The sequence below is a fragment of the Botryllus schlosseri genome, chromosome 11 (assembly GCF_051294905.1).
Source record: "Botryllus schlosseri isolate E-star chromosome 11, Bs_hap1, whole genome shotgun sequence".
Taxonomy (NCBI): domain Eukaryota; kingdom Metazoa; phylum Chordata; class Ascidiacea; order Stolidobranchia; family Styelidae; genus Botryllus; species Botryllus schlosseri.
This window is the reverse complement of record NC_137246.1, coordinates 21949995-21977143: the sequence shown is the minus strand read 5'-3', so window position 1 is coordinate 21977143 and position 27149 is coordinate 21949995. Positions and strand designations below refer to the sequence as shown.

General features: G+C 42.6%; 6 protein-coding genes across 9 annotated transcripts; 5 read left to right on the top strand and 1 right to left on the bottom strand.

The window, feature by feature from the left end:
- The first annotated feature begins 8498 nt into the window (after nt 1-8498).
- On the top strand, nt 8499-11480 carry LOC145450637 (replication protein A 70 kDa DNA-binding subunit-like). Its single transcript, XM_080329146.1, has one exon. It carries the CDS (start codon nt 8582-8584, stop codon nt 10394-10396), a length of 1815 nt encoding a protein of 604 aa, XP_080185272.1. The 5' UTR covers nt 8499-8581; the 3' UTR covers nt 10397-11480.
- A 35-nt stretch (nt 11481-11515) lies between these two features.
- On the top strand, nt 11516-12741 carry LOC145450644 (nucleoporin Nup37-like). The gene has a single exon (XM_080329155.1). The coding sequence runs from the start codon at nt 11516-11518 to the stop codon at nt 12521-12523; it is 1008 nt and encodes a 335-aa protein (XP_080185281.1). The 3' UTR covers nt 12524-12741.
- On the top strand, nt 12704-19080 carry LOC145450641 (tRNA (guanine(37)-N(1))-methyltransferase-like). Its single transcript, XM_080329150.1, has 9 exons — nt 12704-12855; nt 14092-14343; nt 14835-14979; nt 16235-16396; nt 16450-16573; nt 16640-16781; nt 16843-16941; nt 18292-18368; nt 18818-19080. The coding sequence occupies exons 1-9, from the start codon at nt 12704-12706 to the stop codon at nt 19027-19029; spliced, it is 1365 nt and encodes a 454-aa protein (XP_080185276.1). The 3' UTR covers nt 19030-19080.
- A 99-nt stretch (nt 19081-19179) lies between these two features.
- On the top strand, nt 19180-21154 carry LOC145450639 (S-adenosylhomocysteine hydrolase-like protein 1). The gene has a single exon (XM_080329148.1). It carries the CDS (start codon nt 19362-19364, stop codon nt 20913-20915), a length of 1554 nt encoding a protein of 517 aa, XP_080185274.1. The 5' UTR covers nt 19180-19361; the 3' UTR covers nt 20916-21154.
- Nucleotides 21155-21917: 763 nt separating this feature from the next.
- On the top strand, nt 21918-22958 carry LOC145450650 (mitochondrial import inner membrane translocase subunit Tim10-B-like). Its single transcript, XM_080329160.1, has 2 exons — nt 21918-22190; nt 22493-22958. Exons 1-2 carry the CDS (start codon nt 22120-22122, stop codon nt 22710-22712), a joined length of 291 nt encoding a protein of 96 aa, XP_080185286.1. The 5' UTR covers nt 21918-22119; the 3' UTR covers nt 22713-22958.
- Nucleotides 22567-26957, bottom strand: LOC145450643 (uncharacterized). 4 transcript variants are annotated; one of them, XM_080329151.1, is made up of 11 exons: nt 26839-26957; nt 26524-26777; nt 26371-26464; nt 26225-26296; nt 24948-25070; nt 24729-24887; nt 24078-24193; nt 23740-23848; nt 23555-23680; nt 23148-23342; nt 22567-23071 (listed from the first exon to the last, which is right to left on the bottom strand). In XM_080329151.1, exons 2-11 carry the CDS (start codon nt 26637-26639, stop codon nt 23018-23020), a joined length of 1164 nt encoding a protein of 387 aa, XP_080185277.1. In that variant the 5' UTR covers nt 26640-26777; nt 26839-26957; the 3' UTR covers nt 22567-23017. The 4 variants fall into 4 exon arrangements, with proteins under 4 accessions (XP_080185277.1, XP_080185278.1, XP_080185280.1 ...); XM_080329152.1 differs by having other exon boundaries at nt 26843-26862; XM_080329154.1 differs by lacking the exon at nt 23148-23342.
- Between the last annotated feature and the right edge of the window lie 192 nt (nt 26958-27149).

The window sequence follows — 27149 nt, the reverse complement described above, 5'->3', positions numbered from 1 at the left end:
TCGGAAGATGTTTCGATGAAGTGGAGAATAACGGAGAAGTCAGCCATGAGCGTTCAAGGCCAATTTGGCGACTGATTGCCCGTCGATGAGATGACATAGCGGGCGGTTATATAATACAAGGAAAGCGGAGTTCGGGTCGTATCGGAAGATGTTTCGAAGCAGTGGAGAACAACGGAGAAGTCAGCGATGCAAGTTCAATGCCAATTTAGCGACTGATTGTCCGTCGGTGTATTTCGAACTGTTCGACAATATATAACTGGCACATATTTTTTTCGATCTGAGAACTAATAATTCACTCCAAAATTTTCTAAAAACCTGAAATTGCTCATCTAACGTTACTGTCACACAGGGTTTTAACCAAGTCACAAGGCTCCGAGTCACAAGTCAATCTCAGTTTTGACTCGAGGTCTGATACGATCTGAGGTTGGATCGATCTCAAAATGCGGCGTTGGAGCATTGAGCAAGCGCTTTCCGAGTCAAGCCCTTTGTCTCGAGGCCTTACTCATTCACTTTTTTTACGGTTGGCCAATAATATTGAGTGTATGGAAATTGTGCTGTGAGCATGTTTGGTGCCTGAATTCACAATTTCAATTGTAATATATACAGAGGTGGTCAGTAACGAAGTACTTCTACTTTTTCGAAGAGCTCAAGTAGTTTTCCTCTACTTCTAGTACTTACTCAAGGAGATCTGATTTTCACTACTTCTACTTCGTAATATTTTGTGATCTACTAGGCATATTTTAGAATTTCCTCCCGGATGCAGTTTTTTCAGTGAAATTCCGTATGGCAACCCTACCCTAGTGTGCATGCGCATTGCGCATGCAACGACCGAGTTCATAATGCCTATATTCGACTCATTCATTTCGAGGCCAACCCCTTCGGCGTCGGGGCGTGAGGCACTTGATAGCTTAAGCTACATAGCCAATTTGTTGCACATCTGAACAAAATGTTGTTCAGTATATTCATCTTCTTTTTTGTATGACACCTTTCGGTTAGTTTGTGCGAATGAAATTTCTTTTGTAAAAAAGTGTGGATGAAACTCAAAAATTAATATACCACGTAACTGAAATGTTAGACATGACGTCATAGGTTCGGGTTCACGTTCGCGTTCACACAGAACCTGAACCGTTCCGGGGTACACAGTACACACCATCACTATATATGTCGATTTACAAGCCAAAGGAATGAGACAATTGGATCAATCTAGAATGCCCACATGACAGACCGCGGGATGTGAAACAATGTGAAAATATGAAATACGCAAATCGGCAGTCGCTTCGAATTTCCAAGGACACGGTTTATAATGCTGTAGAAATGTCAGTTCACACCGGTGACTTTGTCAGAAAGATCGAAATAATTCCCGACATAACTATCCGTATGGCACACAGCGATATGCTTGATGAGACTAGAAATATATTGAAAATCTCAATGAAGAATACGGAACTACCCCAAGTGCTATCCTACGATACAACTTTCTCCCTAGGGGACTTTTACGTTTCCATTTTAGTGTGCCGCAATGTGCTAATGAAGGGGGACCCAATATTCCCAGTTGCATTTATGGTGCATGAGAAAAAGTTCATGACAAACCATGAACAGATGTTCCGCGACATATTGCATTGCCTCGGTATGGATAAATGCTCAAACATTCCGTTTGTGACTGACCGGAAAAGGGCATAACTAAACCACTCCATGATTACTTTCCAGACTTGCCAAAGTTTTATTGTCTGAACCATATCCTCAATGATGCAAAAAGATGGCTTCGCGAACACTCTTTTAAAACACACGAAGTGAGCATTCTATTAGGGCAGAGGTGGGCAACCTTTTTTGTGTCCACGGCCGCATTTCGAATGCTTCGACGCCATACGGCCGCCAACCATATGTGAGTTGACTAAAAAATATCTCATTTTCCGTTTTGAATCGCGAAATACCCGTTCCCAAGTCGAAGATTTTTGGGTTGATAAAGTGAGCCATGCCCATTGCCCTCGCTAATGCCGAAATCTACATTCCACGCAACTTTTGTTGAGAAAAAAACTCGAACATATCAAATTTCCTAAAATGTTGACGCTTGACGATATCATAAGTGAAATCAACAATGACCAAAATGTGACAAAATTCTTCAGGTCAAACAATAAGTTGAATCAAAGATTCTCCCAGCGCGCTATGGCGAGGTGGTGCGGGATAAATAATATGGTTGGATTCTCGTCGAACAATGGTGTGTTCACCGTTGCTTCAATGACTCAACGTCAAGTTCATTGCGTCAGGTATTTCCCAAAGCCTTCCTCGTGTAGCCTACTTGCCCAAGCACAACAATATGCTATCATATTCTAGCTGTAGCGATGTCATTAAAAGACAACAGCACACAGAAAGCGGTCCCCTGCAATTTGAGTCAGCTCCTGAAAAATCGCAAGGGTAGGACCAGGAAGTCCGGTCGGAAAAGGCCTCGCCGGGTAGATTTTGACTATACCGTAAATAGTACACCAGCTCACCATTCAACACCAAGAAAACAGCAACCCAAACAACCGCTATTGCATTCTGATCTATCAATGATATCCGACGAGCAGATGTCTGAAATCAATGAAAAAACAGCGCCATTGGACTTGACGACCGACTCTGTGAAGCTGCCCGCCCGCAATGATTACCCTTGGCTTTCGTCGTCAAAGGTAGATAAAGATCCGCAGCATGTGATACGCCAATGCTTGAAACCTGAGCAATGGCTAGATGATGAAACAATAGAGCGAGCGATAGAAGCATTTTGTACCCAAAAACCTTTGGTTTTGTTTTTCACCTCGTGGTACAGGTATCAATGGACTGAACAAGATCACAATGTGCCGTCGCTATGCCGATTTGCGCGTAAGCACCAAGCAGCGAACAAAGACTTCTTCATTTTTCTAGTGCATGTTCCAAATCACTGGATACTGACAGTAGTTAACTTGAGTACCAAAACTATACTGGTGATGGACTCTTTTATATCTCATAATCAGACGAGATATGAGGGTATTTTTCGCAACTCATTCAAAATTGTCAGTGCTTGCTTCAGGGTTGCGAATGTGAGATGCACAATTGACGACTGGCAGTTTTTTCTGTGCAGGGACGTTAAACAACAGGAGAACACATTTGACTGCGGCATACATGTGATAGCAAATGCTTATTGCGTGACAAATAATTTACCTTTAGCGCGTGATTTTCCGTCGGGAAAGTGCCGAGTCTGGGTAGATTACTTGGCAGGGATTCGAGAACGGTCAACTGAGAACCAACTGCCAACCGGCCGTCGACCGACTGACGAAACGCAATCAGAATCCGGTTGTATTTTGGATGATTGGAATGCAATATCAAAAAGTGATATTACATATGCAGAGCTAACCGATTCCTCATCTGCCATTGGTGTCATGAATAAATCGAAATGGGATAATTGCGACAGCAGCTTATGTAAAGGTAGTAAAGACCAAGATCAGCAGATAATGTGTGTCAAATGTCGAAGATGGTTCCACAAGTCCTGCCTAGTCGATGAAAAGGCTGATGAGATGACATACTTCATTTGCTACCGCAAAAACTGCTTAGCTGCTAAAATTCAGCCGTGAACTTTTATTTAACCTTTTATCATGACTGTATATATTTTCTTCGTTTCATTCATCGTTTCATTTTGGTAACATCTGTATATAATTTGTAAAAGATATTTCGTTAATGAAGTGACATGTGTTAGCAAATAAGGAGAAGATCGAGTCGAGCAAAGGTGGATTGTTAAGGCCAGGCAAAATGCCCCGATATTGGGTTCATAGCAAGTTGTTACGGAGTTCGCATTATAGTCACTAGTGCAGAGGTCTCAAACTAGAATGTGCTCACGGGCCAATTTCCTGGTTTGATGGCGTCGCACGCCGCAGCACCAATAACGCTGATCTACAGGATTTTTGCGCCAGGACTTCTTCGGGTCAATTATACCTAATTTGGGGGCGCTGAATACGAATCTGACGTTATTTTTGCTTTATCACATCACGTTGTTCAGATATTATATATGTTGAATATTTCTACTTTTTCGGGGTAATCAAGTAGATTTGGGCTATTTCCCGTACTTACTGAAGTGGTAATGTTTCGCAATTACTTCAAAATCTACCTGAACAGTATTCTGGATAAACTAATTACATTTGCAATTCGGTTTTTGTAAAGTAGAAAGTAGCTCAGTATAATATTCCACAACTATCATCAGTTAAATTGTCACGAAACGCGTCCGCTGTCATCTCATCGATGGGCAAGCAATCACCGAATTGGCCTGAAACTCGCATAGCTGACTTCTCCGTTATTCTCTGCTGTTTCGAAATATATTTCGCTACGCCCTGATCTCCGCTTTCTATATTATATAACCGTCCGCTATGTCTATTTCGCAGGGTCCCGAACTCCGCTTTCAGTATCCGTCCGCTATGTCATCTCATCGACGGGCAATCAGTCGCCAAATTGGCATTGAATTTGCATGGCTGACTTCTCCGTTATTCTCCACTGCTTCGAAACATCTTCCGATACGTCCCGATCTCCGCTTTCCTTGTATTATATAACCGCCCGCTAAGTCATCTCATCGACGGGCAATCAGTCGCCAAATTGGCCTTGAACGCGCATGGCTGACTTCTCCGTTATTCTCCACTGCTTCGAAACATCTTCCGATACGCCATGATCTCCGCTTTCTATATTATATAACCGTCCGCTATGTCTATTTCGCGGGGCCCCGAACTCCGCTTTCAATATCCGTCCGCTATGTCATCTCATCGACGGGCAATCAGTCGCCAAATTGGCCTTGAACTCGCATGGCTGACTTCTCCGTTATTCTCCACTGCTTCGAAACATCTTCCGATACGCCATGATCTCCGCTTTCTATATTATATAACCGCCCGCTATGTCTATTTCGCGGGGCCCCGAACTCCGCTTTCAGCATCCGTCCGCTATGTCATCTCATCGACGGGCAATCAGTCGCCAAAGTGTCTTGAACTCGCATGGCTGACTTCTCCGTTATTCTCCACTGCTTCGAAACATCTTCCGATACGCCCCGAACTCCGCTTTCCTTGTATTATATAACCGCCCGCTATGTTAGGGTTACCATATTTCAGTGATCCAAATTCCGGACACTCTTTAGCGCCCTCTAGTGGATTTTAAAATGAGTTGTGACGTCATCCTAGCAAAGCTTTGCTCGTAGAGCAGAGGTGGTCACGTTCCGGTTCAGGAGTATGTGTTGGGTATCCGGGACCGAAACCACATTTTCAGCCCCTTCCCGTCCAAATAAACAATGATTTTGAGCCCACCATAGGGTAATCGATGTTATTTCTGGGGGGTTGCTGTATGAATCTGGGTTTTATATGCATCTGGTCGTTAAATTTTTTGAATGAATTCTGTCAATAATATTGGTTGTTCCATATATTACTATAATGTTACTACTCTCCGCCCTAATGATCAGAGTTAGCGGTAGAGCTGGTGGTGGATGATGAGTTCGAAAATATAGGGAGCGTAATTGTACATCGTAAAGTCATGCTCATGTCCCGCCGATAAAATTGTTCATCAGCCTTCTGCCGGTGCGCACCACGGAGCTTTATAAACACGCCACATCCAGTGGTTTCTAACCCTTTATGGTCACGACTCCATCTCCAATTTAAAATTTTCCGTGGCCCAGATCAAAATTTGAGGAGATGATTACTAAAAGAAGTCAGCACCTTTGCCCAGACTTAGTCACGGGCTATTTTTGAAGCTGATTACGTTCAACATATTCGCGAACCCCGGGATAAAGGCAAACGATCCCCACGTTTGGAACCATCATCTTTGAATAGAGCATTTAAACGGCCTGAACGATCTCTAGGAATATACCGTTCTCGTATAATTGCAATTGCAATTAGACTTATTCCAGTAAATGAAGGTTGTTGTTATTTATATTTAATTGCAGTTTTGGCGAGTATGGTAGTCCCCATATTAAAATCAATAAATGTGATAGTAAATCGCGCGCAGCGCGAAGAAAAATGTCATAAACCAGAATAAATATTCCCCAAAATAATGTTTTTATGTTGATTTACGAAAAAATTATGAGCCTACGTCAACAAGTCTTCAAAATTCCGGACATTTCGCATATTTTAGAAATTCCTCCCGGACGCTACTTTGAACAGTGAAATTCCGGACATGTCCGGGAAATTCCGGACGTATGGCAACCCTACGCTATGTCATCTCATCGATGGGCAAGCAATCACCGAATTAGCCTGAAACTCGCATGGCTGACTTCTCCGTTATTCTCTGCTGTTTCGAAATATATTTCGCTACGCCCCGAACTCCGCTTTCAGTATCCGTCCGCTATGTCATCTCATCGACGGTCAATCAGTCGCCAAATTGGCCTTGAACTCGCATGGCTGAGTTCTCCGTTATTCTCCACTGCTTCGAAACATCTTCCGATACGCCCCGAACTTCGCTTTCCTTGTATTATATAACCGCCCGCTATGTCATCTCATCGATGGGCAAGCAATCACCGAATTGGCCTGAAACTCGCATGGCTGACATCTCCGTTATTCTCTGCTGTTTCGAAATATATTTCGCTACGGCCCGAACTCCGCTTTCAGTATCCGTCCGCTATGTCATCTCATCGACGGGCAATCAGTCGCCAAATTGGCCTTGAACTCGCATGGCTGACTTCTCCGTTATTCTCCACTGCTTCGAAACATCTTCAGATACGCCATGATCTCCGCTTTCTATATTATATAACCGTCCGCTATGTCATCTCATCGACGGGCAATCAGTCGCCAAATTGGCCTTGAACTCGCATGGCTGAGTTCTCCGTTATTCTCCACTGCTTCGAAACATCTTCCAATACGCCCCGAAGTCCGCTTTCCTTGTATTATATACCCGCCCGCTATGTCATCTCATCGACGAGCAATCAGTCGCCCAATTGGCCTTGAACTTGCATGGCTGACTTCTCCGTTATTCTCCACTGCTTCGAAACATCTTCCGATACGTCCTGATCTCCGCTTTCTATATCATATAATAGTCCGCTATGTCTATTTCGCGGGGCCCCGAACTCCGCTTTCAGTGTCCGTCCGCTATGTCATCTCATCGACGGGCAATCAGTCGTCAAATTGGCCTTGAACTCGCATGGCTGACTTCTCCGTTATTCTCCACTGCTTCGAAACATCTTCAGATACGCCATGATCTCCGCTTTCTATATTATATAACCGTCCGCTATGTCATCTCATCGACGGGCAATCAGTCGCCAAATTGGCCTTGAACTCGCATGGCTGAGTTCTCCGTTATTCTCCACTGCTTCGAAACATCTTCCAATACGCCCCGAAGTCCGCTTTCCTTGTATTATATACCCGCCCGCTATGTCATCTCATCGACGAGCAATCAGTCGCCCAATTGGCCTTGAACTTGCATGGCTGACTTCTCCGTTATTCTCCACTGCTTCGAAACATCTTCCGATACGTCCTGATCTCCGCTTTCTATATCATATAATAGTCCGCTATGTCTATTTCGCGGGGCCCCGAACTCCGCTTTCAGTGTCCGTCCGCTATGTCATCTCATCGACGGGCAATCAGTCGTCAAATTGGCCTTGAACTCGCATGGCTGACTTCTCCGTTATTCTCCACTGCTTCGAAACATCTTCCGATACGTCCTGATCTCCGCTTTCTATATCATATAACCGTCCGCTATGTCTATTTCGCGGGGCCCCGAACTCCGCTTTCAGTATCCGTCCGCTATGTCATCTCATCGACGGGCAATCAGTCGCCAAATTGGCCTTGAACTCGCATGGCTGACTTCTCCGTTATTCTCCACTGCTTCGAAACATTTTCCGACACGTCCCGATCTCCGCTTTCCTTGTATTATATAACCACCCGCTATGTCATCCCATCGACGGGCAATCAGTCGCCAAATTGGTCTTGAACTCGCATGACTGGCTTCTCCGTTATCCTCCACTGCTTCGAAACATCTTCCGATACGCCCTGATCTCCGCTTTCTATATTATATAACCTTCCGCTATGTCCATTTCGCGGGGTCCCGAACTCCGCTTTCAGTATCCGTCCGCTATGTCGCGCGTGTCTATAAAGGTTAATGACCGAAAGCTCCGCTCTCCGCTACCTCCGCTATCTCCGTCTTTTAGGAATCGGCAATTTTGGCTCTCTCCGCTGTCTCCGCTGTTTCCGCGTTTTAGGGTCCGTTCTCCGCTGCCTCCGCTGTCTCCGCTGCCTCCGCTTCTCCGTCTTTTAGGGATGCCCGGCGGAGCAGTGTCCAAATTATTTCTCACCTCGGAAGGTTGCGAGCCCTAATCGGTCTAATCTAATTTGGAAGAACTTCTGTATAATGCACCAACTGAGTTAATTACAAGAGCTGAGCTAAGATGAAGTCCCGCTTACCCACAACAAGTCACAAATTGCCCGTTGCTGTCCGCGTGGTATTGTTATTGTTTACGAAATTCTGCTGTATATGTCAATCAAATTCTCAACTTTGACCTCCCACGTGACTGAGCTGATGCGTTGCGATGTTTGGCGCCAATGCCTCCAAAATCGTTTTCTTGTTCGGAAAGTCAACTTACATTCTGCGCATTATCACAGGGAGGGGATAAACATTAGAGATGGCTGAACTAGTAACAGGCGGGGTGATCGCGGCAATTCTGAATGGCGATAAGCCAGACGGTCCTGTTGTACAAGTTCTTGCTACTAAGCGGATTGACAGCGGACCAACCAAACGCATCAGGCTTAATCTTTCGGACGGGGAATACTCCCTCGCTACTGCGATGCTTTCGACTGAACTGAATCACTTGGTGAATAATGGAGATATAGATACTAACGCTGTAATTAGACTGAAGGAATACCAGGTTTCTCTTTTGCAAAAAGCTCGCCGTGTCGTAGTGTGTCTTGCCGTCGAAGTATTGAAAAAGGGGGAAGAAGTTGGCTGTGTCATTGGCAACCCTGTGACATCAAATAACATAGGAAAAGAAGTCTCAAAGCCTCCGCCCAAAGTTTTGAGCGCTAATCAACCATTGATGAACGGCCAGTCCGATTCGAAGTCCTTTGAAAGTCCAAAACCCTTGAAAATCACATTCAATGGCGGCGCCAGTACTCCTCAAACTCCCGGCGGTACACCGATGAGAGTAGTACCCATCATGAGCTTGACTCCTTATCAAAATAAGTGGTCTATCAAAGCACGCGTCATCCAAAAAGGAAGCATAAAAGAATGGAAGAACGCGAAAGGTGAAGGTAAATTATTTTCCTTCACCGTTCTCGATGAATCCGGCGACATCAGGGCGACTTGTTTCAAAGAAGAAGTCGACAAATTTTACGACCTGCTCGAACCAGGTAAAGCCTACTACATATCGAACGCACAATTAAAACCAGCAAACCGACAGTACAATAACACCACTCACGATTACGAAATGACAATGAGACGCGAATCTATGGTTGTGCCTTGTGAAGATTCCGAGGAAGCCGAATTGCCGAAAGTAAGCTATAACTTTGTCCCGATACCGAATTTGACCCGCCATGTTTCGCAAATGGTCGATGTTATTGGCGTGCTGAAATCTGCGGATGATGTCGCTAGCGTTATGATCAGAAGTCAAAACCGTGAGACTCTGCGTAGAAACTTGCATATCGTCGATAAATCCGGTTCCGAAGTACAGCTTACGCTGTGGGGTGCGGAGGCTGAAAAATTTGAAGCGCGCGGCAATCCTGTTGTAGCTTTCAAAAGCGTGCGGGTCTCTGATTACGGCGGCTGCTCATTATCGACCGTCAGTTCGTCGATGGTCCTACGTGACCCTGACGTGCCGGAAGCGTTCGAGTTAAAACAATGGTACGAGTCAGGCGGGTGCAATCAAGAGACCCAAGCCATGACCCAAGCCACTGGAGGCGCGATGGTCTCAAACTGGAAAAGCCTGGGCGACATTAAGTCTGACAACATGGGCGGCGGACCGAAACCAGATTACATCACTTGCAAGTGCACTGTGTTGTACGTGAAAGGAGAGAATATCTTGTACAAAGCGTGCCCCGAAGAAGGCTGCAACAAGAAAGTGGTGGACTTACAAAACGGGCAGTACCGTTGCGAGAAATGCAATAAATCGAGTCCCAATTTCAAGTACCGAATGATTTTGCAGATGAACGTCGGCGACGACACTGACACCACCTGGATCACTTGCTTTCAAGAACAGGGTGAGATGATACTCGGGATGAAAGCTAACGAGCTGGGGGAGCTGCGCGATGAAAACGAGCCCAAGTTCACGGCGCTGTTGAAGAGCATCAATTTTTCGTCATACTTCATCAAGCTACGAGTTAAAATGGAAAATTACAACGATGAGGAACGGAGAAAGGCAACCGTTATGAACGTTTCGCCTGTGACGCATGTTGATTACGCGAGGAAATTGATTGGCGATATCGAGAAATTGGCATTACTGTAGTTCGACTTCAGTGAGATTCACGAAAAATGATTGTGGAATTGTGAATTTTCTTTCTAAGAATATTATCATAATTTTCCTTTCAATCTCACTGCATGGTAGAGGCCTGGTGTAAGTTTTCTGCCATGGGAATTGACGTAGCATGCTTTATTAGCTTTCTACTTCATTATATTGTACATTGTTTCATGCCGATATGGCTTAGTGTGAGGTCACGGTTGTGTGTTCGAGTTTCATCAAATTTTGCTGAGTTGTATCTCGTATGGTTTCCCGACATTTGAGTAAGCGGCACATTGAAAAACCACAGTTTTGCACGCGACGCTTGAGCATGTGATCTTTGAATCCCCAAAGCTGACCCTAAACCCAACTCCTCCATAGAGAAAATAATCGAATGTCCAATCGTCCTTGTTTCATTGCTCTTTGTGAGAATGTTACCGATTTATCGCGAACTGCAACTTTCCTGAAATATCGTTTCCGATTCCGGGTGTTGCTTTGTCGTACGTATTTAGGACGCGGTGTTACATTCGATCCAGTATTGAAAGAAAATGGTTATAGATAATATCGCTAATTTCGCTCTTGTTGACCAACATTTGAGTATCCCGCACAATGATAACGAACTCTGATTTTGCCTTTGATGCCCGACATTTGAGTATCCCGCACATTGAAAAACGTCATTTTTGCGTGTGTCACTTGAGATCTGATTTTATAACCTCAAAACTGACCCTCTAACCCCAACACTAACTCTGAAATTAGCCCTTACATATAACCAAACCCTAACCCAAACCTAACAACCCTAATGCGAAATTTAACCCCACATGCTATTCTGTAGCATGCTCATAAATGTCCACGAACGATACTGTATATGCCTACATGCTCGTTTAGTAATTCTCTATCGCGACGATGAAATACAGTCACTGGCACTTTTTGTACTTCTATTCACGATTGGTGAAATTGGATGTTGTCAGTGAAATTATCAGGTCCCGTTGAAATTTGTTCCTGATTTTTCTCGATCTTCGCCTGATTTACGCAGCCTTGACTTTGTTCTATTGTGCACCTGTATTTATTGTTTTTTTTCTGTTTGTTGATTCAGGATTAACTAGTCCTTGTTCCAATCTTGCAGTTGTTATGGCTAGCGGGAAAGCAAACGGTTGTAAAGTGGCGGCGCCCAGTTTCATCGAGGCGATAGCGTTTTGTCCGTTTGAAAATGCGGAGAATCTTGTGGCGATTGCAAGCCGTAACAGACTTTGCGTTGGGCTGTGCAAATTTAACTTGCCCGAATCGAATGCGGAACAAGACTACCGTTCCTTTGGAGGGGGTTTACTTGAAGAATATTCGATGGTGCTAAATGTGGATGTGTCTGACATCAACTGCATCGCGTGGTCGCCGACATCTAACATGAAACACTTGCCGAGGAGTGTAGTTATGGGCGCCGGGACAAAAGGCGGCGTTGTGAACATTTATACCGCAGACGTGAAGGAAAATTCGGAAACGGAAGAGAGCTCCATTAACGCCCACAAGGACTGTGTCAACGATCTCGCTTTTGAACCGGTGGAGGGTCAAGAATTGGCCACCGTCAGCGATGATATGACTTGTAAAGTGTGGGAAGTCGAATCTGGCGAAATGTGCTGCAGTTTTCCGTTGCAGTACCCGGGCGTTAGTGTGTGTTGGCATCCGTCCCAGCCTGGTAAATTTATGGTCGCTGAATCTGGCGGACGTATCAGGTTCTATGACTTTGCATCTAAGCAAGCGGTGTTGTCGGTCGATTGTAAAAAGCAATGTTTGACGTCTGCCGATTGGTGCTGGTTGAACCAGAGCAAAGTCGGCGCCAGTGCCGATATGGAGTGGTATTTGTGGGATATTACTAAGTCATCATATCCTCTGGAATCGCAGCAATCTCACAATGGCGTTTGCGGGAAAATGTTGTGGTCGAAACATCACGAAGACGTGTTTCTGACGTTGGGCGGTCCGAAAAACGCGGTCAAGATCTATCACTTGGGACATCGGCAACCTATATTGTATAAAATGCACGACACGAGCGCGTGTGCCTCTTGGCACCGGACTCTGCCTATTTGCGCCGTCGCCGGAAATCAGGCTGTTCATTTTTATGATGTTACTGTTCTAACTCAGTTTTGATATTGTGCCGCACGTGTGTCAAAAATACTGTGCAATTGCCTATTTGTTTTTATTTGCCGTCACCATATTATTTCATATTGAACTAACGCTCTGTTTTTTGTCGAACCAACGCTTCGAAGTTCATGTTATCACACCGCCTTTGACGATTTCTTGAAAGGGGGTTCGATTATTGTTTTGAATATGAGGAATTTATTTCATAAACTTGGGCTTCTTAGAAAGCAGTTTGCGAGTTGTTTGAAAATGGCTGGCTTTGAGAATGCTGTCGTGGTGAAGAGGAACGAAGACGTCTTCAAGCCTCCTGAGGCAGTGCGGGGAATGAAAGTGCTGGATAGGTGCTGGTTTGTATTCTGAATAAGAGATGGTATTGGCTTAGATGGCAGACTATATCTTTTTTAAATATTTCTACGTCGCTTGCCATATCTAGCAGGATATGCTAATTTTTTTGAAAGGCACACATAGTTGGGCACAATAATACGTTGATATATCCTCAACATGAGTTATTAGCGTCAGAATGGTTCAATCTATATCAAGTCTAACAGCTCCAGTTGAAATTAGCATAATATTAATGAACAACACCCACCAAACTGCCCAATGAAGAGAACGACTTCTTTGTGATGAACTCCTGCTCCCAACAACCATAACGTGTTTGCAAATGATATATATGGTAGAGTTACCATACGTCCTCTTGAGAGGATTTGTCCTCTTTTGAAAGTGTCCTCGGAGGACGCTCAAATGTCTTCCTTTTTGAGATTTTTTCCTCTTGAAAATTTTGGTTGATGTATTTTAAAATTCGACTGAGGTATGAATTTACCAATTTTTCCGGTATTTTAAGTCTGAAAATTTTCAGATTTACAAAATATGGTAATTTTCAGATTCACAAAATATGGTAACCCTAATATACGGGATTTCCTTTTGAACACAATATATGTAAATTGTTGGAACTTGGGAGTTCATTTGGTGGTAACTGCCGCGGTTGTCAGTACGTCTGCTTCCTTGAAGTACTAAAGTAGGTTTTGCCTGCATGTGTTACTCAAGTAGCTATGATTTTGGACTACTAGAAAGGTTTTGCTTTAGGCGAATCAGGCTTAAAATACTTTATGACTTCAAATTCATTACTTTTACGTTGTGTAAGCATCTACATTACCACTACTTGAGTATCAATAGTGACTACTTTGATCACCTCTGATTAATTCTTATGTCTATTCTTTGGAGTTGGCTGACTTGAGACCATATAATGTTCCTGAGTATAAATCATCATCTTGGGTGCAATTTTCTAAGAGTAAGGAGGTCTGCCATGAAAGGGATGTTATTTCTGGTGTCATAACAGGATTTTTTTCAAGTATCGGGACTTTGTTTTGCGTACCAATTGTAAGCAGTGAATGAATATTCGAGGTGCCTAAAATCTTTTTTGCTGATCATTGGCGGTTGGTGTCAAATTATTATAACTGGTTGGGGATTCTCCTAAAATACATTGGCATCCACTCCTTAAAATGTATGTACGATTGAGGCAATTCAATAAACTGGCACATTTTTTGTTTGTGATTTTTGAAGTAACCATCCCTTTGCAGAGACGCATTCACAAAAAGTATCAAGCTACCTGCGATGCTGGTACCAAGTCGATCTTTACAGCGATTTTGCAAGTTATTCAAGAAAGATCGCCTAACATCAAGATATGCGTCAACCACGCCGTCGCCGGAAGACAAGCGATATGTGGCTATGGTTCCGGAATTTGATTTGGAAAATGTCGATCATCTGAAAATGGAGGAATTGAAGGAACTCAATGTCGAACAAAAATTACATGAAATCACGATGGATATTAGGTTAGTGCTGTGCTACAATGATCCGACTATTAATTTATTGAATGAGTTCGCTCTGACACAACCTCTTGAAGTGTGAAATGACTTTTTGGGTCGAGTCAAACTTGACTTATATAATCTGGTCTGCAGAGCACCTCTTGGACGTACAATCACTCATACTGTTAACATTTTTTGTGACTTGACTTCTACACTATCTTGCATGTCCATCTGACCTATATATAGCATGCAGGAATGCAAGTATCCTAGACCAACTCAAGTGGTTATTTTTTGACTACTTACCCCACTTCTCAACCCTATTAGCTTGGTCTGTAAATATATAAACAAATCTTGTGCTCTGGTGAACCTTACAAAGAATGTTTAAGCGAAAATGTAATTGCGGCAAATGTATCGAAATCTGAAAAGTAAAATCGGACTCGATCTTGACTCGTGAATGATCGATTTTGTAATGTAGCGGTGCCTTGCTCCGATTGATTGTAGATCTCTATCTTATCCAGGTATGAACATTACAAGCACTTTGAAATTCTCGCTGCAATCATGCCAAACGGTGTCACCCCGAATTCGGGATTTGAGAGAGTCGGTCACATCGTTCATGTCAATCTTTTGGAAGAACAGAAGCCCTTCAAGCATATCATCGGCCAAGTGAGCATTAGATCTCTTGATGTTTCCTGTGTCATGCCTTTGCGACCAGAACCAGTGTATGGTTGCAGAAATTGAATGTTGATCGGATAATAAACCATTACTAAGTTTTGGGTGATGAATGTTTTTTTCTGTTCTATGCATAGTATATATGCTGTCAAACCATTGGCGTCTATGAATTAACTGGCAATTGACAGAGCTCTCTGATCCCCTATGTTAAAGGTTGTCGAATCTGTCCATGTCCAATGTCCATCATATTCGTATCAAATTGATACTCATAATATTTTATGACATTATTAAATCAGTTTGAATTGAAATGCGAATTTTGGTTGTCTATATCCAAGCATGCGACACAATGAGAAACGACAGTTGAGCACGAGAGAATTTAATTTACGGACACATGAGCATTGTGACATGTGCGCAGGGTGAACTTGAGCATGGGGGCACTTGAGCAGGAAGGAAAGGAAAGGAAAGGACGTAGTTTATTTTTGTCCTTGATGTTTTTGCGGCATATACACCGACTCATGATATACATACACACGATCTGCGCATATGCATACCATGAGTGCATGATGTGCATATGCCGCTGGACAAGGAAGTGCAGATATAGCCTTTACGACTTTCTAAGTCATGCACCACCCCTCCATGCTATCCCAGTAATGCATGAGCGCCAAGCAGGGAAGCCATGGATACCAGTGTTACTAATCAGGTCTTTGGTCTGACCCGGCCGGGAATCGAACCCACGACCTACCGATCAAGAAGCCGGACGCTTAACCATTACGCTATCTTGATCGGCAAGTATCTGTATTAACCTAACCCTTATCCGCATGCTAAAGTGTTGCATTCTCGACTGTCCTCCATGCTCATATGGGCTTATGCTCATGTTTCCTCGTGCTCGCGTGTCGCTATGTTCCACTGTCACATGCTGAACTGCTGAAGTGTTGCTTGCTATATTGTTGTCTACTGATATGTCCAGTAGTGCACAGACCGTAGATTCAATAATTTGAAAACATGCTTGCTATGCTTGTTAATTCTTGGTACAGGTTCACATGAAAAATATTTTCCTCACATATTGATAAATGTGACCATTAAACCTAGTTTTATGGACTTTTTCCCCTGAACATGGCATAAATTAGAGGACAAATTCTCAAAATTAATGACCTGTGGCAACGTTTGAAGCCTCATATTCCATTATACTGATATCCTATTGCACGGTTCCCGATTCACTGCGGATTTAACATGCTACATGTATGGACAGGTAATCTTGGACACGCAAAAGACAGCGAGAACTGTGGTGGACAAGGCGTGCACTATCGATAACACTTACAGAAATTTCAAAATGGATGTCATTGCGGGTGAAGAGGACTTTATAACTACTGTAATAGAGCATGGCCGCAGGTTTCAATTTGACTATTCTAAGGTAAGTCAATGTGATTCATTAATATCTTTAAAATCAGAAGGTATTATTTACAGGTGTTTTGGAATTCAAGACTGGAAACTGAACACATGCGTATTATTGATCTAATAACAACGGATTCTATAGTTTTTGATGTTTTTGCCGGTGTCGGACCTTTTTCTATACCATTAGCTAAGAAAGGTATAATGAATATTATTATGAACCAAGATTTTCATTGCGATTTCATATTTTCCTTGTTATTCGCAGGCTGTCAGGTTTATGCCAACGACTTGAATGCCGAATCCTACAAGTGGCTTTGTCATAACGCCAAATTGAACAAAACTCAACTCAATGCCTTCAACCTTGATGGCAGGGAATTTATTGAGAGCGAATTGAGTAAATTTGTTAGGTGCGATACTCTTTTCCCTGCAAATCGTCACTGATTTTACATGAGATCATTACTTTCATAGGACGGCTCCGAAGGAATCTAAAATATTTGTGATAATGAATTTGCCGGGACATGCTGTGGATTTTTTGGATGCTTTTCCAGGCCTTCTATCGACGGAAATGTAAGTTTGTGCGGAATGTAATTTTTGAACAGGATTCTGGAGGTCTGGAAGCTAACTCACTATGTCCAAATCTCTGATTGATGTCCAATTCTTACGACAACGCTTTTGACGCCGTGTAGATGGCTTGCTGTCATGTTAACCAATTGTAGGGTAGAGTGGGGCAACGCGCCTACCCTAAGCGGGAAACGTCATAATATCCACCAAACTAGTCGAAACGAATTGAATTTCGGAATTTGCGCGCGAGATATCGTCCCCACTCTACCACAATCGTCTGAAAAGTCCAAGTATCAATTATCATATGGAAAATCATCATTCATCTATGTTCATCAATTTGACGTTTTGCTACATGGGTGGGGTAAAACGCCTTCAATGGCTTTTCACCCTTTATACCCTACTAAATACCGCATGACACTCAGTAACTGATGAATATTTAATCCATATACATACCTATACAAGCTTCTCCGCCTCATCATGGCGTACCGGTTCTTTTGAAAACAAATTCCCCCCAGAAATACCAACTGATTATGATGAGTCAAAAACAAAGTCGTAATTTCTTGAAATGTATACCTTGTTTAGTCAGAGGGATAGCCTATATTTGCCAGTCGAATAGCAATTTCAATAGAAATGGCGTTCTCCGAGTAGGCATCCTTGAGGAACCCATCAATGGCTACTCAATCCATATTTACTGGACTTTAAGGGGTGGGGCGTTTTACCCCACGGGAGGGGTAGGCGTTTTAGCCTCGAGGTTGCCATTATTTGTAGATCAGCTACCATGTGGTTATTATGTGAATTCACCTCCGGACTGTGGCTTAAATCCAACCTCGCGCTGGTAAGTCATAAATAGGACCGGAAAACTATCTGCAGCATCCGTTAAATATGACATTTCACTTGGTTGTAAAAGGATCTCTTTTGGTAAGAATATGTGTAAAAGTCATAAAATTTCATAAAACGTTACAAATCTTCATTAGGGCGTGGAAATCAAAGTGGCAGTTTCGTCTGACCATTAGGCGATATTTGCAATACAGTGACGCCTTCAACGCTAGCTTTGTTCCAATATATTGATGGTAGGCGTCTTACCTCGCCGGTGCGTCTTACCCCACTCTACCCTACTGCCATTGTATGCGTGTGTTTGATCAATAGATTTAACTAGTTCTTTCCGCAATCTTGAAAGGTGTTTTGAAAGGAAAATTAGTAACAATAAACTGAACTGAAACTCATTTCATTACATCACAATATTTTGATGAAATTGGTTAATTAATAGATGAGTGGATGCTTGGTATCAGTCCGTTGTAGTTTCTTGTGCATTTACAGTGCATCCATTAGCTAATCCTGTGTGGAATCTTTTTTCAGAACGAATCGAGCGGACAACGAAATGCCTGATATTAACATATTTTGCTATACGTTTTCAGCTGCAGAGGATAAGATACGTAAGTATAAGAATAAGATACCACTAGTTAATATATATGCTTAGGTGGAATGCTTAGTTTGACCAGCTTTGATAAAGCATGTTGTTTCATGATGTTTCTTCTGTTGTCAAATGTGCGTATGACGTACTAATAGCAAGTTCAAAAGTCGAGCAACTACACAACTACATTTGTGTAGAATAGCTATAAGTGAAACGTTGGATTTGACCCGCTTCGATACAGCATGTTGTTTTAATATGACATTATCATCATGCTTATTCTGATGGCAAATGCGTGTATACTGTTACTGTATACTCGTCCGTCTACCAAGTGCACTTGACTGCAATTTTAGCATGGAGAGTATGTACAATACATGGAATGCACGAGTTTTCAATGTGCTAGCAATGTAGAATTCTTGATTTTTAATCCTGACACTGGTCAAGATGACATGTAATCGTATCGAATTTGTTTAGTTGATGTCGAAACACGTGCTGCGGGTCGGTTAGGACAAAACCTTCCTGAACTCCACAAAGTGAGAGACGTGCGGAAAGTATCACCGAATAAAGACCAATTTTGTTTATCTTTCGTGATGCCTAAAGACATTCTTATGCAACCTAAGTCGCTTGATAGAACCGACGACCTTGAGCCTCAAGCGAAGAAACCACGGCTGTCTACTGATGATTAGGATTTATATTTTATCTTCCTTCGTCAAATAAACGAAAAACGAGCAAACAAAGCTTTTGTGCCTTTTTACGTGTAGGAGGTTGTGTACTATTTTAGCAGAGGTCAGAAGTACGGTAAACAGGAGAATCCAGTGAAAATTAAGACGAATCGCGAAAACAAAGCACCGGCAAAACACCGCATGACGATGACGGCAGGAATTTTGCTGGGCTGGTGAATAATCGCGCTCAGTCAGGCGTAGCACACCTGATTGCCGATTGGCAAGACCTCGGGCTGAGTTCGGGATTTCAGATATCATTTGCGCAAGCGCTGTGCGGGTTCGTTATCGCCGAGATAATGGCGGAGTCTAAATCACACGGAGAAGGCCCGGTATTGGAGGCGCAGAAGTCTCATCAGGCAGGGTCTAACAAAAAGGGGCTGCAGCCGGAAACAGCAAACCGGCAAATATCCTTCGCCGAAGAACGGAAACCCAGAAAGCGGCGATCTATGTCGCGCTCTATATCCGCGTCTTCAGCTGACAGTTACAGTTCAGGCTCTTACACCAGCTCGGAAGAAGACGATTTTTCCCCGCGCGAGAAAAGCCAAGTGAATACCGACGGATTTTCGGATTTCTGCATCCGCAGCATAAAACACGCGGATTTCGGGCGCCGCGAAATCGAAATCGCCGAACAGGAGATGCCGGCGTTGATGGATTTAAGGCGCCGCGCGCAGAATGATAAGCCCCTCTTGGGCGCAAAAATAGTCGGCTGCACGCACATATCCGCACAATCAGCTGTCTTGATCGAAACCCTGGTACAACTGGGCGCGAAAGTGAGATGGTGCGCATGTAATATCTACTCGACACAGAACGAAGTTGCTGCGGCCCTCGCCGAGGCGTCATACTCTGTCTTTGCATGGAAAGGCGAGGAGGAAGAGGATTTTTGGTGGTGTATTGAGAAATGTATCATGGCAGATGGGTGGCAACCTAATTTAATTCTCGATGACGGTGGAGACTTGACTCACTCCATGATTCGAAAATACCCTAGTGTTTTCAAAGCTGCGAAAGGCATTGTAGAAGAAAGTGTGACGGGCGTACACCGATTATACCAGCTTGCCAAAACTGGGAAACTAGCCATTCCAGCTATGAATGTCAACGACTCTGTAACGAAACAAAAGTTTGATAATTTATACTCATGCCGTGAGTCTATTTTGGATGGTTTGAAGCGTACCACTGATGTCATGTTCGGCGGTAAACAAGTCGTGGTGTGTGGGTATGGAGAGGTCGGCAAAGGATGTTGCTCTGCGTTAAAAGGCATGGGTGCTGTTGTGTATGTCACTGAGATCGACCCAATTTGTGCCTTACAAGCCTGTATGGATGGATTCCGAGTTGTTCGTCTCAGTGAAGTTGTCAAATCTGTAGATATTGTCGTGACTTGCACTGGAAACAAAAATATCATCACCCGCGAATCTTTAGACAAAATGAAAAACGGTGCTATCGTCTGCAACATGGGACACAGCAACACGGAGATTGACGTTGCCAGCCTCAAGACCGACGACTTGACTTGGGAAAAAGTCCGCTCGCAAGTCGACCACGTGATTTGGCCCGATGGAAAAAGAATCGTGTTACTTGCGGAGGGTCGTCTATTAAATCTTAGTTCATCTAGTGTTCCATCATTCGTTCTTTCAATAACTCATTGTACGCAGGCCTTAGCACTTATTGAACTGTACAATTGTCCCGATGGTAGGTACCAAAAGGACGTGTACTTGCTTCCAAAGAAGATGGACGAGTACGTGGCGAGTTTACACTTGGCTACTTTTGACGCTCACTTGACCGAGCTCAGCGACGAACAAGCCAAGTACCTTGGTCTTAACAAATCCGGGCCTTTCAAGCCAAACTACTACAGATACTAAATTATGTGTTGGTGTCTCTACATACCAGTGTCCAACTTTAGGTTATGTTTCATTTTCTGTTTAAGGGGATAATAAGTTCTTGACATATACATACTTTGACCTAGGATGCGCTAATTTCAGATTTCAATCATGTGTTTACCTCGATCACAATGCTTCGTCGTGCCTGGAGTACATCTGAATTTGTTGCGTACGTAGACTCTTGCATTTGCAAACCTCAATAAACGTTTAACCATACTAGAGTCTTGATTTCCATGTGTGTTATATTTTGGGACTAGCTTTACTAAGGGCTGAGAGGAATCGTATCAGTACCAGTTTGATTAAAAATGTTGTCATTTCAAAACACCACAAGACTGCGATAGTAAAGATAGGAAGCTGTTGAAACGACTAGTAGTTTTGAAATCAGACACTCAACTGGGACTAGGTGTTGTAAAGAGGAGGCATGCACACTGAATGAAAATTTGAACAGCTTCTTGGAGGTACAGAATTTCAATATACAATTGAATAATATATTCATATTGAAATGAACCCAAATGAAAAGTAGAAGATAATACAAAATATCAAGTGACAAAATGTGGCATGTGACGGAAGGCGAGATCGATACGCCAGTTCGTGGAGGTATCGTAGGAGTTTAAATCAGCAGGAAGTACATGTTCGGTGAGATTCCCATGAGTTTGTTTTGTAGAATCAGTCCATATCCATTCGTTCACCTCCTTTCGGTGCACAAAGAGCAGTAACAGTACGCAAAACCACACCCGTGAAGTTATGAATCATGCTTGTTTTTTAAAGGAGATTCCATATTATCGCGCGAGAGAGATAGAGACCGCCAACAAACATACGCGGCTGAGCTGAAAATAGATCTCGACGCCGACGCGTTACCCTCTCTCGTTTGCACGTCTGCCGAGTGTTCTCGTTGCCAGCATCGAATAAATGTCCATGGAGCGCACTACACATGTGTTTTCGTATGACTTTCAAAATTGCGATCTGTTTGTAAAAGGCATTCGTTGCGTTTTTGAGAATACGGACTAGGTTTCTGCTGGTCTTGCAATATTTTTTGAGGAAAAGGCCGTGAGATTGCTGTGCAGATCAAAGTATCGGGTTGAACAAGTTCAAAATATTTCATACTCTATATTACTATATTTGTAATATCGATTATTAAGTATTTAATTGAATAAGTAGTACAGCGATTATCAAGAAGGTATAGGAAATGGAGGTGTCTCCAGAACAACAAATGGCCGCGGAACTGGAGGTGGAAATGATGACAGACATGTATAACAAGTAAGCGATGTGTTACGGATGATGTTTATTGCTAATTGGAATAGATTTTATCAAATATCGAACTGATATCTGAATGTCGGGTACTGAATATATAGTATCATAGACATAAACACAAGTGGTAGGCCAGGCACTGTATTTTTGAAGTACCTCCTGAAGGTGAGATACCTCGATGCCTAACCCTTCTTGAGCAGTAAACATATTCAAGATTTGGCTGGCCCAAGTTTTTTAGTGACTACTGTACTATAAAATTAGCTCTTTCCGTCCGTACTCTGCCACTCTGTAAATTCTACTTTTGTTTTCAGGATGTCGTCTGCATGTCACAAGAAATGCATCAGCACAAAGTATCACGAAGCCGAGCTTAACAAAGGGGAGTCTGTGTGCTTGGACAGATGTATTGCAAAATATCTAGAAATACACGAATCTATCGGGAAGAAATTGACGCAAGCTTCGCAAGTTGAAGAAGAGACATTGAAGAAAATGCAACAGCAGGACCTTACAAATATGTCGCAATCGAAATCATGAAAACCAGCCCCATGTCCCATCTATATACTTCTGTGTGCTTGATCTCATAGTACGCCATTCACTGATACCCGGCCGAGTGATCACGAGTTGTATGAGGCGTCCAGCTCGTAACACGCTGACGCTAGGTCACAGATGATCAACTCAGTGATGCTCAATGTGCCAGTGTGACCCATGATTGTACTGTACGTAGAATTCTGAAATGCTGATACTTGTAGCAATGTTTGAATAATAAACCCGGTGTGTGAATATTTTGACTATTACTAAAATTTACGTAAATAGAAGTATTAACAAGGAAAAGGAAGATGCTAAAATCGTGAATCCTTCTTTTCTTTTTCTTCCCATTTGTTCAAAATCACGTCCTGAAAGAAGGAAAGCCTCCGTTAATTAAGCTGTCGTGAAAATCAGTAGTTCATGCAAAATATGCCGTACACCAACCTCCCTCATCTTTCTTCGGTTAGACCCGGCGCTAAAGTTCCTTATCTGGTTTGTAACCAAGTTTGAGCCGGGCTCAAAAATTTTCGGTAACGGTCCTGACACTGCTGGTCTCGCTGGTGGCTTGATACCTGCCCTCAAGCAAAACGCTTTCTGCTTTTCATACGACAGCTCCTGTCTTTTTACCAATGCTCTATGCTGAAAATAACGCAAATATTTCATCTGGTGTCTCACTCAACTAGATTTTGTTGTTGTTCTGGCTGGAGCAAATTATAATTGGGCCAAGATTGTACCTCCACTTCTCTACTATCAATTCCTCAATTTGAGCAGTCTCTGTCTAATCACGATGAGAACAATTTGAATATTATCCTTCAGTCCTCTTAGATTTTATCACTAAATATTTCTGTTACCTGCTGGTGTAGTTGCAATTGCATAGTCTTTGCAATGCTTTGTAGGTCATTTATTGATTTTTCCTTCAATCGAACTTGCAGCGTTTTCTCTTCGAGCTGTGACTCCAGTCTGGGGCAGTTTTTACACTGCAATAAATAGGATATGATAAATCCGGTGAAGTGCTGTGCAGAAAATAACGGATCACTTTTGGTGGATTATGTTGAACGAAATGCAATTGCCTGTGCAGTTCTTTTGCTTCGTGGGAGGTTTTGATCAAGTCTTTTTTCAAGTCATCCAATTGGTGCTGCCGCTCGCTAAAATAATAGAGAATTGATAAATCCTTTCAGAGGTGGCCAAAGCAGTAGTTCAGGACAATGCGCTGTTGACACCATGGGTTCTCGACTTTTATTAACCAATGTCAAGGGAATGTCAATGATTGGGGACAATTTCTTAATTAGGACTGTATGATTTATTGATGCAGATTATATGATACGTTCACGGATTCTGGTTAAAAACCGCTGGTTTAGGACATTGGTATTTTACCTCGAGTTCCTTCCTATCGTGTCTGCCATCCGTTTTTTCAGCAACTCTAATCGGTTGTCCTTTTCTGCGATTCTGGTATCTCTTTCCTCGCGCAATTCTCGAATTTGTCGCTTGTGCTAAACATATAAACAACGTCCACATCAAAATACCGCTTTACCTGGATGAACGGCACCTTGAAAACTTTCTCACATTAGAAGAGCTTCTCGGAGCTACAGAACTTCAATATACAATTGCATAGTGTATTCATATTGAAATGAACCCGTATATTTTTATCTGACACGAGTTCGTCAGGGGTAATCGCACATCAGTGTGTCGGAATATTATTTCATAGGCTTTTATGAACCTCCCGTGTACAATATTACTAGATGGAACCAAAGCAAACACTATCAACACCCCTGATTTCTATATTTAAATTAGCAATTGGCATCACAGAATAATTACATAATTTTATGGTAAATTACAGTATAATTACACTTATTACGTTTGCCGAATCAATGCGATTGCAATTAACTAGGAATACCTGACAATGGTTGGAATATGTTCATTTTCAAACTAAACAAAATACTTGAGTTGAGGGTGAAAAAGCACGATAAATTATTCAACTTGATCACGTTAAATAGAATGATATTCAACGTTCCTAGCACGAGTTACCTCTTCTTTCATCGACGTAACCTTTTTCTCGTAATCTCGTATTATCTCATTCATTTTGCGTTGCTTGGCGCCAGTTTCAGCGCGGGATGCATTTAGGCTTGATTGAAGTTCGTGGCACTCTTTATTTTTTTTGGACAGAGCCTCTTCATGTTCTTTCGTCTGCATCACATGGAACTTTAGAGTGCTTGGTAATGGGAATATTACGTTATCGGGACTCACCTTGCTATCTAAGGTTTTCTTTAATGCTTCCAAGACCTCGGTTTTCGTTTTTACATCATACCTTAATTCGGCTATTAGCTTCTCGAGGTCGGAGATGCTCGCTTTCAGTTTCGATTCCCGGCTCTGTAATGTTCAAAGGATTGACAATGCATCCTGTATTCATGAACCTATATTGGTAGTCACAGCTTCTCAGGTGCATGAGATTGCATGAGAACGGTGGTAGACTCCACAGTAGGGCTGTTCAAAAATAACTTTTTTTCCCCGATTCAAGCCGGTCACCTCTTAAATCGTCAGGTTGCAGTAGAAAACCTTGCTCACCAAATTTCACTCGATTCCAACCAGTAATGGCCTCCGCAGATCCAATTAAAATTTTTAATTTATTATGGAAAATTGAAAAAAAGAAATTCCAAATTTTTCTGCCAACCCCATGAAATTGTTGAGCTGTCTTCGAAGACGTTGCAAAACAAATTTGAGTCAATTCCGAGCAGTAGAAGCGGAGTTATGTGAGTTTTTCGTTGACAAATCGCGGATTATCCACCAATCAAGGATAATCCGGGGAATATCATCGAAAAACTCACATAACTCCGCTTCTACTGGTCGGAATTGACTCAAATTTGTTTTGCAACGTCTTTGAAGACAGCTCAACAATTTCATGGGGTTGGCAGAAAAATTTGGGAAATTTTTTTTTTAATTTGCCATAATAAATTAAAAATTTTAATTGGATCTGCGGAGGCCATTACTGGTTGGAATCGAGTGAAATTTGGTGAGCAAGGTTTTCTACTGCAACCTGACGATTTAAGAGGTGACCGGCTTGAATCGGGGAAAAAAAATTATTTTTGAACAGCCCTACTCCACAGTCTTAAGGTTCAATGATCAAAACAAGACAACAGTTTTTATTTCTAGACTTTCATACAGAAAACTTCTGCCCAAACTGGAATTTCTCCAACACAGTGACACTTTTGAAAGCACGAAAAATCATGATGAAACACTATTACGTCGGGCATTAATACCAGTACCACCGGTAGGCCATGGTAGGCCATCGTTGGTTGTTTCAAAATCCTCCTATCAGTTCACTACATTGTATGTCTGGTATGGATGAAAATGATATAACAGCTACTGTATGGCTGTGATCAAATCTGTGTTTTGACTTGATAAGTTCTGATGTACGAGGCTGAATACGCTGAATGGTATCTTTGTGGTTGATCTTAATTGGCCTGTACACTCTCCTTCACCTGAAGTAGCATATATATCTATAAGCATTTCAGCTGCTACGCGACCTCAAGTTTCTTTTGACTCTTGGCAAGATCCTTCAAATTCTGCTGTGAACTTTTGTAACTGTCGCGAAGTATCTGCAATTTTACGGAGTTCATCAATGTATTAAAGTCAGAAATATCAGTCACAACAGTTACACCATAAGGCCTACCTTGTATTCTCTTTCTGCCTCTTTGATCTGCGGGTTAACAGGAGATGCCACCTTAGGATGCGACATTTGGTTGACTTGCAATGCCGGGTCATTGCTGCAAAATATTTGAAATGCTAATACAGTCAGTGGACTTTATATTAGGCTACGGTTTACCGTGTCGGCGCGACCGTTCGTGGAGGAGGCGTCCCGTAGGCAAATTGTTGTATTCCTCCGAGGGGCCGCATCAAGGTGCCGCTTTTCGATCTTGGTTTTCGAGGGCTACTCGACATTTTCGCAAATAGCGATGCTGGTATCTTCGTCCTCGCGGTGATTACATTTGTTTGTTGTCTTTCTGATAAGCCAGTAAACAGCAGCTTCAACCCAAGATGAAACACTCTTTGCTTTCACCTCAGGTGCCGTTATGGTATCTGTGAATGATGATGATAAGAATAAGTATTAAACGGCAGGAGTCTCTGCTTCAAGACAGACCTACAACGTTGCAGCAATAAAGAGAGTTCAGTAAAATAAAATCTGCCTGTCTGCTTGAGATTTTGCGTTTCCAGTCGTTACGGGACGCCGTACCTGGCTGTCTCTGAAGCGCCTGCTTGCGGATATATTTTAAATATCACGAGTGAAATAAAGACATTGATGATAAACAGTCAATTTCTGTTGAACATTACGAAAAATTATCGGAAATATTCAAAATTAGTGAAGATGCCACGATAATTTCCGAAAAAATAGACATATCCCACAAACGGATTTGTAAAACCTGGCAAGACAAATAAGTTCTTATTTTGATT